Here is a 14,421-nt window from a genome sequence, read left to right as displayed (position 1 = left end):
GCTGCCCCCTCCCTGGAGGTGTTCAAGGCCAAGTTGGACGGAGCCTTGAGTAGCCTGATCTAGTTGAGAGGCGTCCCTGCCCATGACAGGGAGCTTGGTTAGATGATCTCTAAGGTCCCTTCCAGCCTAGGCCATTCATTGATTGATTCTATGGTTCTATGACAAGGCCTGGCCAGAGTTCTCATGGCAGGTCCCTGTACGACCTGGAGCCTGCTGAGCCCCGCTGTGCTGGTGCAGTTTAATAAACACAGTGAGGGGCTGGGCTGTGTCACCCGCCTCTCGTGCATGCCACAGACAAGGAACAAAGTAATCAGGAGTTTACTGAGCGAGTAGATATAGTGTCACCTCATTTCCAAGCAGAAATACTTGAACTGATAATTCAAATTAACCTGGTCAGCAGGGAAGACACTGTGATCACAAGGGTGAGATTGCCAGGTAAGATCGTTTTAGCAAGCAGAGTCTTCTCAGCCTTCTGAGTTACTCTTCTTTGTGTTCTGCCTGCGTGTTTTAAAACCACAAAGGACTGTGTCGTGTCTGTAAAGCCATGCACCTGCAATACTCGTGCTGCCCATGGATTGGGCATAGAGAATTACCAAAACGTTCATTCTCTGGTGTTTTCCACTTGTTAAAAGTCATCCTCTGGCAACGGAGTAATATGTAATTTTTTCTTCACACAGGTTGTAATCCTTGGCAAACACTCTAGAGGCTATCACTACATGTTAGCTAACCTGGTAAGAACTTTTATTTATTACAAGCAAAGGTTTAGAGGGTAATATATTCTGTTCAGGTTGGGCCAACTTTAATCAGCAAAAGATGATATGCATGGATGAGTTCTTGGATTTTGAGAAATTACTTCAGTAAATACTAGAACTTGTATGTTATAGTCGTTTGCACTCAATTATGGCCTTTCTTTTGTCTAAGAAGTTCATATCCTTTACTAATTTTAAAATAATAATTTAATTATATGTTTTCCACTGTTTTGTATCTTCATAAATAAGACACTAGATAACTAATCCTCTGTGTTAGCAATTTGAAATGTAAGCACGCCAGAAAAAATAATTGTAGCATATTAGTGTATAAAGCAAGTGGTAAAAGCTTTAAATTAGAACAATTCTGTTAAGTTAACCAGCTGGGCTGTTTAGCTGCTCTTTTGTATTTCAGAGCATAGGGTGGTGCCTGTGTATATGTTGACCTACCAGAACAAGATAGTGTATTATTATCTGTACTGGAGATTCTTCTGGATTCTAAAATTGACTTTCAGGGATGTTTCTGATGCCTTTTAAACACCATCTGCTAGAGTTCTGTAAAAAAAAAGTGTTATATTGTAATTGTTCCTGCAGCAAAAGTAATTTTTGGATTCTGTGTCTACTGTGAGTGGAAAAATGTTTTTCCAAAACTGACACTTTTAAATTAGCAATTCCACTTGGTAGAAGATTCTTTATATCCATGTTTGGGTGTGATTAAAACAGAAAAGACAAATTTTTAAATACCCTTGTTTCTGTAAGTGCTGTATGACTTTAAGATATGTCATTTTGCATTATAAGAACCAGTCATGATCTCACTGATTAGTGTGTGCATAGAAATACAGGGGTTCGTATTCTGAGTTACCTTTTAGCATGTGTAACCATTGACATTCAGATGAACATGACTGCAATCAAGTCATACTAATCAAAAAGACACCAATTTATTGCTTCAGGTATAAATACCAACAGAGTGGGAGCGAATCGTACCGTTCTGCTTGCAGGTGAAATGTTAAGCGATGCTGTGACACACAACTGCCGAGCAAGGAGGAGTGTGTTTTGCTTCCTCAGAACAATCTGGATGTTAAGTGCTTTCCTGCTCCCACCACTGAACCTTTGTGCACACTTTGCTGTACAAATGGAACTGAGGTCTTTGACCAGTTTTCCCCATGATGAGGAGAAAAAAAGAAATAGTGCTTCAGTTTTCCACAGTGTTTTCTTTCTGACCAGGGAATATTACATACCATGTTGCCACAGCACAGCAGGGCAGTTTTCTGTCACAAAGGTCGGAACAGGAAGACGTTTTAAATTCTATTTTATGCTGCTGACACAATCCCAGTTGTGACAGTAATTGTCTCCTTGGTAGAATATTTTCGGGTAACAAGAGGGAAATTAATCCACTTCTTTGGAGTACACCTGTAGCAGGTAAAACTAAGCCAAAGAAAAAGGACTTTGGATGGCAATGATTCTTCTTTTTGACATGTGTCCTCCCAGGGTTTCACAGACATTGTTCTGGAGAGAGTTATGCATGGAGGTGCCAACATCACTGGATTCCAGATTGTTAATAATGAAAACCCAATGGTTCAACAGTTTCTACAGCGCTGGGTGAGGCTCGATGAAAGGGAATTCCCTGAAGCCAAAAACTCACCGTTAAAGGTATTTATTTTACCCTGACAGTGATGGAGATTATGTGAGTTGCTTTTAACAATTATTTGAGATTTTTTAACCCCAGATGCGTGCATGTGTATGATACAGATCCCTGACTGGAATACACTGCGGCATTCGCTGCCCTTCCAGAAGAGAGAAAGAGGCAGAGGCTGTTAGTTGGATACAAGTGCCCACCGTGGTGCGAGTTCCTCAGAAGCAAAGACTTGGTCTTCCAAATCCTGTCGTTGTGCAGAAAATAGAAAAAGATTTAGTTTGAAGTGCTGGAGCTAGTCTTGGGATGGGTGTAGAACCTAGTCAGGTTAGGTTTTAGATGGAAACTGTGAGTTACTAGTTCATTTTAGTGCTAAGAGAGAATTTCATGTGCAAAATAGAGTAGTTCTGGATTCACTGAGGGGCCACTGCCATCTCCTAGTCACTGCTGACAGTTGCACTCATAATCTAACCTTGTATTTTGCACTACTGTCCATTACTGAAACACTCCAGATATTATATCTGCGACCAATAAAATTTTCCAAATTTTTTGAATTAAATCCCAGGTTCATTGAAACTGTCATGAACAGGGTGATCTAAAGGTTGTGTTATTAGGAGACACCCAATCTGTTAATATCTCCCCGAGAAATTTTTCTGCCTCAACCTCTCTGTAGTAGGAGGAGGATGCTAATAACTGCCCAGTCACATAATTTTCTAGGACCACTGCATATTATTAATATTCTTACTATGTTCTTTCTTTCTCTTCCTTTTTTGGCAAGGCTTGTTCTTTTTCACCAATATGCCTAGGTAAATAAAACCTGGGAGGGGTGGTGGATGAGAGGACCTTAAATTCCTTCACTGCCAGGAGTCCAGTCTTCCACATCATGTATGCTGGTTGTCTCAGGCAGCCAGATCTAAGAACTGCAGCCATGATCATGTCTTTCCTGCTTGATTTGGGAGGGACTCATGCAAATCAATAAACAGATTTGGAATTCGAAATTACTCCATTAAGCTGGAGTAATGTCTTGACATTAGTAAGACAAAGTTCAGGGAAGCATGAACTACTGGCTAGGAAGGAAAAATCTAGTCCAGCCCAATGTCAGTGGGGATACCAGGGTAGGCAGCAGCACTGTGTTGGACTACAGAGAGAATAGGAATAACTGGGTTGGTTCTTCTGCCAGAAAGGCCAGTGCCATTTGGAGACATACTTTTCCATCCCTGGGATCATGGGATTTCTGTGGGGAAGGAAAATTAATCTTAAGCCCATGCTATCACACAGCCATGCTGGCATTTCAGAAGAAGTAGAGAAAAGCAATCAGAGGGCCACAAAACTCAGATTAGTGTATTGTTCCCTGTTGATTAAGACCTAGGCCTGCTTTCTAAAGCTTCCTAGCAGTGATGCAGAAGTGAAGATAAGTATCCTACTAATCATAAATGCTCTGAAATATATAAAGTTAACCTGGGAAGATTTTATTCCACTTGAAAGCAGTTTACCTTGAGGGAAAAATTATTCTCCATCCTTAAAAAAGAATCTTAAGTATGTGGTACAAACACAAAGATTACATTACCTTTCCACAAATGTACTGCTCATTATAGAAATGTGCACGGTATTTGTCAATCAGACAAAAAGCATACTTAAAAAATTGATGTACAATATTTTTGATTAGGAAATAAAATTGCCTAGAGATTAAAGCCCCGATGTTTAATTTATTCTGTATTTTATCAGTCTTTCCCTTCTCTCTCTCTCTTTTCTCTTTGCATGCTCATGCATTTATAAGTAGAATTCAAATAAAGTAGAAAATTAGATAGCTCTCTTGGCATGACTTGGAAGGGACTGCATTAAGGTTACTCACAATTGACGCAGTCTGCTGGAAAAAATTATCAGCCTGTAAGTTTTTTGTAGTGCTAGATTGGACAGCTATTACAAGATTTTTTTAATACAAGAACAAATACCTTGAAATTACTATCTGATTCTATATTGTTGTATGGAATGTGATGTGTAGCCTTTGTTAACTGACTAAGAGAGGGTGAGCATTGCAAAGAATTGCCGGAGGAGGTAAAGGTGGGCAGGATCGAAAGAGCGCCTGTATCTAGATACAGTCAGAGCAGGAACCACCCCACACACACGCAGTGAGTGTTTGTAAACTGCTGTTGTTTAAACCTCAGTGAGAATGGCTGCTGTATCATCTTCTTTGCAATCCTACCTTTGCACCCTTTTGTACCAGATACAATTCTCTTGACCTGCACATGCAGACACACTTCATTCTGTGCAGGTTTCCTAAGGCTTTATATCAAACTGAAGAGCTTGCAATAAGGTAATATGAATTTTTAAGAAATACAGACCAGCAGCTGTACTATCCTGGCCTGCAGGATAGAATTCACCTCTGAATTTAATAAATCTTATCTACAGAAAGAGTAGCTGAATATGCAGCTGAAGCTTGGATTTCTACCTCTAATTCACGCATGGGCAACGTATCTTCTGGCATTAGCTCCGGTGTGAGGTTCATCGGGAGCCAGAAGCTCTGTCCTGTCACACAAACAGACATGGGCAGGCACACCAGTACATGCAGAGACCCTTTACATTCTGTTTTTTCTTCTCTTCATTCTCTTACAAACACTGTGGAATACAAAGGATCAGTTACAAGGGATTTAAAATCTGGTCTTTCACACTGAGCGCATTCAACTGCTCTCAGAATGTACGCAATGAAACAGTCTCCTGCATACAGACCCCTAAATTATAGGTGTGCTGTAATGCTGGTGAAAACCAGAGAAGTCGTATATATGCCATATAGCCTGGGCCATTCTAGGAGGGCAGAACTCTTAATCACATAAATGTGGGGAAAAAACGTGAAAAAAACCCACCTCCATGAGATTTTGTAGATGATACTAAATTTACAGCATTGGGGGTGTCACTAGGTAAATACAACAAGCAATGGGGGACAATGATAGCAACACGAACAAGAAATTAAGGAGTCCGGAGGTTTCATTGAAGAATTGCTGCTAAACAAAGCTCACCACCCTCCTCAGGTGTAAGATTACTGAGGGGCAATTACCAAGGAGATGTAATGCCTAAAGTGTATTTTGTGATTACTTCTTTGTGTAGCTGTCTTCTAAGAAAACTAATCTGATCTATTCCTTGCCACAGATGCTACTTAATCATGATTGTGGTCCAGACAGAAATGATTTATGTTAACTTCAATTCAAAACTGTCTGTCTTGGCAATCTTGTGAAAAAGAAGAATACTCCACACAAAAACCAAATATGAGCTGCCCGTATTTGCAATATGGGCCAGCATGGAGCTGCGGACTTTTGCAGTGATGTCGTTTATATGAGCAAGCTTCCAATTAACTTTAAACTTTATGCAACTCTAAACTAGTTTTTTTATTTTGCTGCGACATACTCTACAAAATGAAAATATTTTCATTTTTTAATTGAAATAGATGGATTTGTTGAACTACATAAAGCGTCTCTGGCAAGAGCAAGCAAAAGGGCTTGCAAGCATGATTTTCTAAGAGTATTTTGACAAAGATAAGGGCTGGACTTGATAAACCTGGGGCAATTCTGAGATTGCAGTTTGTCACTATATTTTACTTGCATCAATTTCAGTACACATCTGCACTGACCCATGATGCAGTCCTAGTCATAGCAGAGGCTTTCCGTTACCTCCGAAGACAACGTGTGGATGTCTCCAGAAGAGGTAGTGCTGGTGACTGCCTGGCTAACCCTGCAGTACCGTGGAGCCAAGGAATTGATATAGAGAGAGCACTGAAAATGGTAAGGGCAAACATACCAGTTCATGAATGTGTACATTCCACAACAGCAGCATCTGCTGGGACCAAACTTGTGTCCTGCTCCATTTACACAGAGTTTATGTACTCACACAAACAGCTGCAGCTCCTCCAAAAAGAAAAAAAAAGAAAACAAACTTAATAACAAGCTCCAAAGGATGGCTAAAGTGTATTCAACAGAGGGTAAGGCATAACATATTCACCCTTAAAACTTAGGCCAAATTTACACACCCGTGGCACCTGTGCAGCATCTGCTTGATGGGCCACAGCAGAGCTCCTACAGCCTGACTCCCCTGTAACACCCAAACTTCCCATGAGAGCATGAGCCTTTTTGCAAAGAACATGTATTGGGCGTTTCTGAAGTCAGACTGAGGCTGCAAATCTGACTAATAGACCTAGACTGGGTCCTCAGCATGTGTATTGTAAATTTTGCAGGGATACAGATACTTAGGAACTTAACCACGTGTATGCCATTGTGATAATTTGCCAGTAAAAAATCAACTCAGATTGGTTTAAAACAGTGGAAGAACGTTGGTGGCAGAGATACTGCTGGATTTCAGCACCAGCCTGAACTTTGGCAGAGTTTATCCTACAACCAGTTCCGATTCTTGGCATAACTTTGCACTCAGCCTGATGACCTTCTAATTTTTGTCCCCTATTTACTGCATGGGATCCCACCTCACTTAATGTCTCTGAGTTGGTCGATTTTTAACTCGTTTTAGACTGCTGTGTATGTTACAGAAAGAGACAACATGAAAAATTTAGTAACGTTTTTGTAGATATAAGAGACAACAATATGGTCTACCTGGCTCAAATAACACTAAAACAAACCTGTTAGAATTGATTGTGTTAATGCAGGCATAGAACTGGAGTGAGTGGGTTCAGAATTAAATCCACATTATGTATAAACAAATCCTAGGTCAGACCTCATAAATTTAGTTTAATTACCACTTTTTCTCAATTACCAAATTGGAAGGATTATATCAGAAGCTTAATGAGTTACAGAAGGTTTTAATCAGATTATATCACTCTTAAGAGTGAGAGATGGTTCCGTCTCACGTTGCCAGAGATCTTTCTATGCCTTACATCACTTCCTAACAAACGCCCTAGCTGCATGTTCACTAATGTGGCATTGCACTCATTTGAAGAGAAGTTAATTGAATTCAACCTTCACACTAGTTGAAGAATTTATTCTGTCCATTTGAACTTAATTACAAGAAAAAATAGAACTCCTCCAAATGAGGTACAATGTACCATGTCAACAAAGAAAACCAACACAGTTACACTCCCTCATTCAGGAGAATTGATTTAAAAAGCATAATTCATAAGATATACAAAACCAAACTCATAATTGGCAAAAAATACAGCAGTCTGAGTTTCAGCTGGTTGCCTTGCATTGTTTTAGCCAAAGTCATCTAAATGAGGGTTATATACACTTCCAAGAAGAGCTAGCCAAGATCATCCCATGCCGCCTTCCAGAGCCCTCTCTTTCCTGCTATTCAGTAAAATAATGATCTCGAATCTTCACTTCAGGAAAAAAACTTTGGTTTAACAATATTTCCTCTCCATTCTGCAGCAACAACTCTGATAAGAATATTTTTTCCAAGACATCCTGGCAATATGCTGGGCCAGCAGAAGGTCCAGGTCCATGCTATAGTCATCCTGTTGGCGAAACAGAAATAGGCATTACCTGTCTGCTTCCCTATGGCCTTAAAAGCCAAGCATGTCTGTATTTCTAAAGCTGATTCTAAGACATCAAATCAGTGGCAGACAGTTCATGTGAACAGATCTGGGCAGTTATAAATAGTTGCTCCATTTGTGATTGCCTCTGTGTGCTGCTACCAGAAGCATTCCGAGTCCTGGTGAGTCTTCCTGCCTTGGCGCAGCCAGATTTTGAGAAGTGCTGAGTTTTCCCACCAAAGATAGAAACAAATTAAATTTGAAGTCAAAAGGTGTCAAGTGCACAAAGCTCATGTCTCGTTGAGACACATCAGGATGAAACCTACGTAACAAGCTCTGCGGAGACATAGAGTCACTGCTGTGCTAAGGCAGCCAGACAGCTTCTAGCACATCCCAAAAGCAGGCCCAGCAACTCAGTTTGGCTGCAAGTTATATGTCAACCACCCTACAAACACATTTGCTCAGCCCACAGCTGATGAGACCTCTCAGGGAGAAATTTGACTTTCAAAGCCTCAATCATCTTTCTAGCTTTCTGGAGACAGGAATAACTCACATGTTCTTCCAGACCCCTGAGATTATATAAACTATTTTAAGAAAGGTTCAAATCCACTTACTGATATTAAAAAAAAACCAAACAATCACACTCTTTGTATGTCAGTCTGAATTTGACTCACTGGATAATTTGAGTTCCAAGGAATTTTCGCTGGTTTATGTAGCCTTGTCCACCATAATAAGTTTGATTGAACCATCTCTAAACCATATAAATAGCAGATCGGTCATCAACCCTGAACAGTTTCCCCTTGACTAGTTTTGTGTCACCTCTTTCTGTATCTTCTACATCTTTTTGCTAAATATTAAAGCTAATTTACCCCTACTAAAGTTTCAGACATCTGCCTGAGATGACAGCTTGTCGGTGTTGATAAGTGATAGATGGAAATATCTCACTCTTTCATACAGGGGAATAAGAAAGATTTTTTTTTTTGTTTGAAACCAAGTACTTTATACTTCCCCTTAAGATGATTCATGTGAGTAGATAATGATAATGACTTACTGTCTATACGCCCATCCATCCAGATTGAGACCAAACCTCCATGAGCACTAGAGACAATTGTCATTGCTCATTCAGAGAAGATATTCATTCCCTTCTCCTGTACTGGGACTGATCTTAAAATAAAGCACATCCTGGAATGAGCAATGATGTGGGATTCTAGTCCATATTGCAAATCACTTTATACCGGATTGTGAGGGGTTTAATAGCACTGAATTGTTGCATGTGCCTTGCTGATACTGCATGCTGTATCAGTGAGCCCAGCGTGACTAAGCATGGCAGAATCAGTCTTTCTTACTTTTAACATATGTGCGGGACTAATTTCACTTATACTTAAATGCAGCTCACTCTGCGGTACTGAGTCACCTCCTGAGTACTAGCTAAGAAAGAATATGTACGTCTGAAATTGAGAGAATTGAGATTGGTTTTGTTATGAAGAATATAACTGTGTTAAAAGCGCTGCAAGACTTACAAAAACTGTGCTAGAGCTAGTGAGTTACTGCAAAATGTAACAGAGGGAAAAATAAAGTGAATCTTTTATTAAAATGTTTTTTCTGTTTATTCCCTTAAGGTGCAAGTTCAGGGAATGACAGGGAACATCCAGTTCGACACGTATGGGCGGAGAACAAATTACACAATTGATGTGTATGAAATGAAAGCCGCTGGATCACGGAAGGTGAGTTTCAAGATATGCATCCAGATTTCACATCTTCACAAATATTTATTCCAAACTAGTGAAACTCAAAAATACCACACGGGTGCTGCAACAACAGTGCCCCAAGGAAACCCCACCTTCTTGCTGTCCTCCCTGTCCAAGGAACCTTGTTCTACTCTGTTCCTGGTCCAAACCCTGCTTAATATCTTGATTGGTTTCCACGTCAACTTCGGACTGCCTTTTTTCCCTTAAAACCCCTCTGGAGTTTTTCCACTGATAAGCATCATACCTGCTGTCATGTTCCTGTGCTCAGCCCTACCTCCTAAATTCCTCTTCATCTTTCCCTTCCTCTCTGTAATAGGCCTTGGAGCAGTGAAGCTGGAGCCAAAGTCTGTTTTAGAAACCTTCTGGAATTAACAGAAAATAATTAGGACTTGCCACTAATTGTCTTGTCTCCTAAATAGAGTATAGATCCTAAGTGGGATAGTTGCCTAGATCTCTGTTACAAAAGAAATTTAGGTCAGATTTTCAAAAATAGTGAGGTAGACAGGGTCTCAAGAGTGTCAAGAGAAGAGTCGGAGTAGCTAAGGCACATAAATCCCAATAATTTCACCTGACAATAGGTACCTAACCTGCTTATTCACCACTGAGACTCTTCAAACTCTTCTGCACGTAATTGATAAGAGGATACTCTGCACATGGCCCAGCCGTTCAGCTAGGTTTGCAGATAAAAGTCTTATTTCTGTGTTGTGCAGAGATCCAAAACCTGGTGTCGCAAGGTAGCAATGTAGCCACAGCACCGTGAAGGTCAGCACAAGGCAGCTGACAAGAGTCCCCTCTGCTCACAGAGGGGCTTGTGTCCCGGGCTGGAGGTAACGCTGCTGTGCCTGCGCTGCTAATGATGTCTGGGCATCTACTCTAAAGCTAGCTCAGGCATGTCCGCAGGGACTGTACTCACCATCCGAACTTGCAGGAGGCTATGGATAAAAATTACAAAACCGAAGGATTTTACTCGGAGTGCTGTGCAGTTTATTTTCCTATCTGTAGGATATTCTTAAGCTGTGGATGCATGGGAATTTATTCCACCGGCACCCCGATGATGTGAATTTAGATAGGGAGAATTTAATATGTATTTTCACTTAGATTTGGCTTGTGCTTTTTGCATTTTGGTTTGAGAACATTGTTCCTTAAGGAAATTAAATTAAAGCTAACATAGTCCTTTAATGGCAAAAACATTGCATGACTGAGTGTTACAAAGCAGTATGTTTTCACAGTTTCTGTTACAAGTTCATGCACCAGAATCCTTGTAAATGTGTGTAATGAGGTAACAATCTCCATTTTTATAGGCAGGTTATTGGAATGAGTATGAAAGATTTGTGCCAGCATTAGATCAGCTGCCCTCTAATGACACTTCATCTGTGGAGAACAGAACTATAGTAGTCACTACCATCTTGGTAAGTTTTATGTTCGTAGTGTGTTTGTGTTTGGGAAACAAGACACATGGCTCCTGAGGTGTGTTAGACACCTTGCCAGGAGGCAAATGTTGAACACCATGTGACTTCAAGTGACTGAAAAGTGTCTTCCAGAGATGAACTGAGGGCTTGACCCTGCACACTACCATCTGTAGCAGTAAGCGTACTCACAGGAGTAGCTCACTGAGCTCAGCATAACGCTTTCCTGCTTCTCAGACACTTGAACTCCATCAAATGCCTCACATAAGTGATTATGCATGTGTGTAAATGGCTACAAGATCTGGCCTTCCTGCCCTAGGGTCAAATCTTGCACCCCTCACTCAGGTACAGCTCCTGTAAACTCAACCCGTGTGGACTGAGTAAGGGTGGCACAGTGAAGCCTGTAGAGAACGGGAACTGCTCTAGCACGGGGAAAAAAGCGACCTGTACCTGTGCAATTCCAAAGGAGTAAAGCTCTGCCTCTGCCTCGTAAACAGCAGCATGTGTGTCAGTCCCAATGCCTCTAGCAGATGTGCTCTGTACAGCCTTGTTTGTGACTTTTATGCCTGTTACAATTCTGCTAAGCATGAGCCAATTTTATACTGTTTCCTGAAGCTTTGTATTTTATACTCCTATGGATTTATCCAGATATAATCAGCATTTCAGCTAGACTTTTCCAAGAAGGCTAAGGGAATTTAGTGACAAAAATTGCTGCTGAGGACTTTAGCCCAGCTTCCCCTAGGCTTCTTTGAAAATATCTTCATTAGAGCCCCACTCTAGGCCACTGGGGCCTTAGGAAATTATTTTGATGGTACAGGTATTGGATATGTCAGTTCTTTAAACACTGAAACCTAAATTATTACTACAGTGATGCTATTTGACTGTTTAATCAGGCCTAATCCTGCAAACAGAAGTGTAGCGTTGTTGAAATGGAATAGTCCTGTTGTCTTCAGTGGGTCCATTCTAGGAATAAAATCGATAGTATGTGTGGCTGTGGGATCAGCCAAGGATTTTTAAACTGCAAAAGTCTGTCTTTCTAATTTCTGTACCAAAGCAGGAAATATTGTAAATACTTGCCAGTAATATAAAGGATAATAACAGCTCTCATTTTGTCTGTTTTAAAGCTGTATTTTACATTCATAGACTTTTGATCTTTACTTTTGTTTCAAAGGAATCACCATATGTAATGTATAAGAAAAACCATGAACAACTAGAAGGGAATGAGAGATATGAAGGATATTGTGTAGACTTAGCTTCTGAAATAGCAAAACATGTTGGAATAAAATACAAACTGTCAATTGTTGGAGATGGGAAATATGGAGCTAGGGACCCTGAGACTAAGATATGGAATGGCATGGTGGGTGAACTGGTCTATGGGGTAAGTTTCTCTTAACCTTCATTTTAATGTTCTTTATAAAAAGTTATACTCAAAGTTAATAAACTGCAAAATAAAGCTCGTCTGTTTGAATAACACTGTTAAAATTCTAGATATTTCTTTGTAGTGCCATTTTTATAGTCTACTTTTCTAATCATTTCATTGCAGGGAAGTGTCACTTTTTTGCTGCCGTTCGACAGAGTCCACAAAATGTTGAGAAGTGGCGTTGGGCAAATTTCAAATTCTTGTCTACAGTAGAATTTCCAATTTGCCCTTCATATGCTGCATTTGAGTTTGCCATGTCTCCTTTTTCTCTATCAGTCTTGTAAGTGCTGGGAGGGTGCCACTCCCATTAAAGTTGCAGTCCTATGATACTGCCCTTCACTGGATCATTGGTGTCAGTTTGTGTTTGACCAGAGACTAGAAACTCATCCCCATTGTTGCTTTTCAGAGTAAGAAGCAATGCAGGTGTGAAATCACCCATGTCTATTTTTCTTTTTAAACCCTTGGTCTGGCTTTAAAAATCAACTGCCAGACACAAAAAAAAAAAAAAAGTCTTAGTTGATTGCATTCCTCTTTGCATTACTATATTGGGTGTACATTGCTTTGTTTAGTAAGAACAAAAACAGTCCAGAATTGCAATTTTAGAAACTTCTTTGAAAATGAGAATTTTAGAATACAGATAAACCAGATGGAAGGTGGAGAAAACTGGCTTTGCAGAAAAGACTTTACAAGCTGATATTTCATCTTAGCTTTTTTTTTGCAAAATGCTAATGAGATGATTTGTGATTCCACCCAAATCTTTGCAGTTTATTTTTAACAAGCTTTCCTTTATTAAAAATACCTGAGCAGAAATGAATATTTCCATTGCCTCCTTTTGTTCCATGGCTGAGTGTAATTTCTAAAAGTCACCTTAAAATTTCCTTGGAATAACTTATCATCATCATTCTTGCAAAATGTTTGGTGAGATAATTCTTTTCAAATGAACCAATCTTTTTAAAGTAATTGCTAGATTTGCAAAAGTTTTCTTATTCTGGAGCAGTCAGTCCCAATGCCTTATTATACGCTTTGTAACCTATTCAACTTGAAAATATTTTATATAAGCAACGTTTTCGTAGTATTGTATTAAGGGGAGGGAGGGAAATCTACTGATCAGAGGAAGTAAGCAGTGGGTCTGGACCCCTGGGCTGTGTCTTCACTTCTCTGTTGCACTGAGGTTTGACATTATGCAAATCTTCTGAACTCCCTGTGTCTGGTACGCGGTTTGGGAAACCAGTGTTGCCTCTCTTAGAGAATGGAAATACATCGAGAGCCTCTGAAGCAAAGGTTTAGTTTAATTCCAAGCATAATTACATTGCAAGTGGAAACCTAAATCCTCAGTTTCCCTTTGTGTGATTCAAGAAATATCAAGAGTATTAGCTGTAATGGGGTCCTTCTGATATATTTGCAACTGACAAGCAATGTAACAGTTTATTCACTTTAAAAAATAATCATACTATATGCAGAAGGAGTGACAAAAGAGAACCTAAAATTGCTGCTACCAGCCAGGGCACAGGGACTGTCTACACCAGAGGAGGAAAGGTGTGATATAGGCCATGGCCTTTGGGACTTGAGCCAAGTGAGACAATCCTGGGCAGCTTCTCTGCGATGCAAGATCCATTTGGATAAAGGGCCACAAAAAGGGTCAGAGGGCTGGAACACCTCTCATGTGTGGACAGGCTGAGAGAGTGGGGATCGTTCAGCCTGGAGAAGAGAAGGCTTCAAGGAGACCTTATAGCAGCCTGCCAGTACTTAAAGGGGACCTTCAAGAAAGATGGGGACAGACATTTTAGTATGGCCTCTTGTGACAGGACAAGGGGTAATAGTTTTAAACTAAATGAGGGTAGATTGAGACTAATTTAAGGAAGAAATTTTTTACACTGAGAGTGGTGAAATGCTGGCACAGGTTGTGCAGAGAGGTGATGGAGGCCCCATCCCTGGACACATTCAAGGTTAGGCTTGATGGGGCTCTGAGCAACCTGATCTAGTTAAACCTGTCCCTGCTCA

The 14,421-nt window shown here is 40.3% G+C and overlaps 1 protein-coding gene across 1 annotated transcript in view; it reads left to right on the top strand.

Moving 5' to 3' along the window:
* Positions 1-677: 677 nt before the first annotated feature.
* The window catches only part of LOC104274671 (glutamate receptor 3), a gene marked incomplete at its 5' end in the record, with an annotated part of 29,158 nt that continues 15,414 nt past the window's right edge, over positions 678-14,421 (top strand). The window contains 6 exons of the mRNA XM_009870370.1: positions 678-731; positions 2,235-2,396; positions 5,985-6,152; positions 9,466-9,570; positions 10,896-11,003; positions 12,172-12,378. Of these exons, the coding sequence (XP_009868672.1) occupies positions 678-731; positions 2,235-2,396; positions 5,985-6,152; positions 9,466-9,570; positions 10,896-11,003; positions 12,172-12,378 (804 nt within the window). The remainder of the gene's footprint in view (positions 732-2,234; positions 2,397-5,984; positions 6,153-9,465; positions 9,571-10,895; positions 11,004-12,171; positions 12,379-14,421) is intronic.

The sequence above is a fragment of the Apaloderma vittatum genome, unplaced genomic scaffold, assembly GCF_000703405.1.
Source record: "Apaloderma vittatum isolate BGI_N311 unplaced genomic scaffold, ASM70340v1 scaffold9185, whole genome shotgun sequence".
Taxonomy (NCBI): Eukaryota; Metazoa; Chordata; class Aves; order Trogoniformes; family Trogonidae; genus Apaloderma; species Apaloderma vittatum.
Note: the sequence above shows the minus strand (reverse complement) of the source record. Positions and strands in the feature narration are given on the sequence as shown.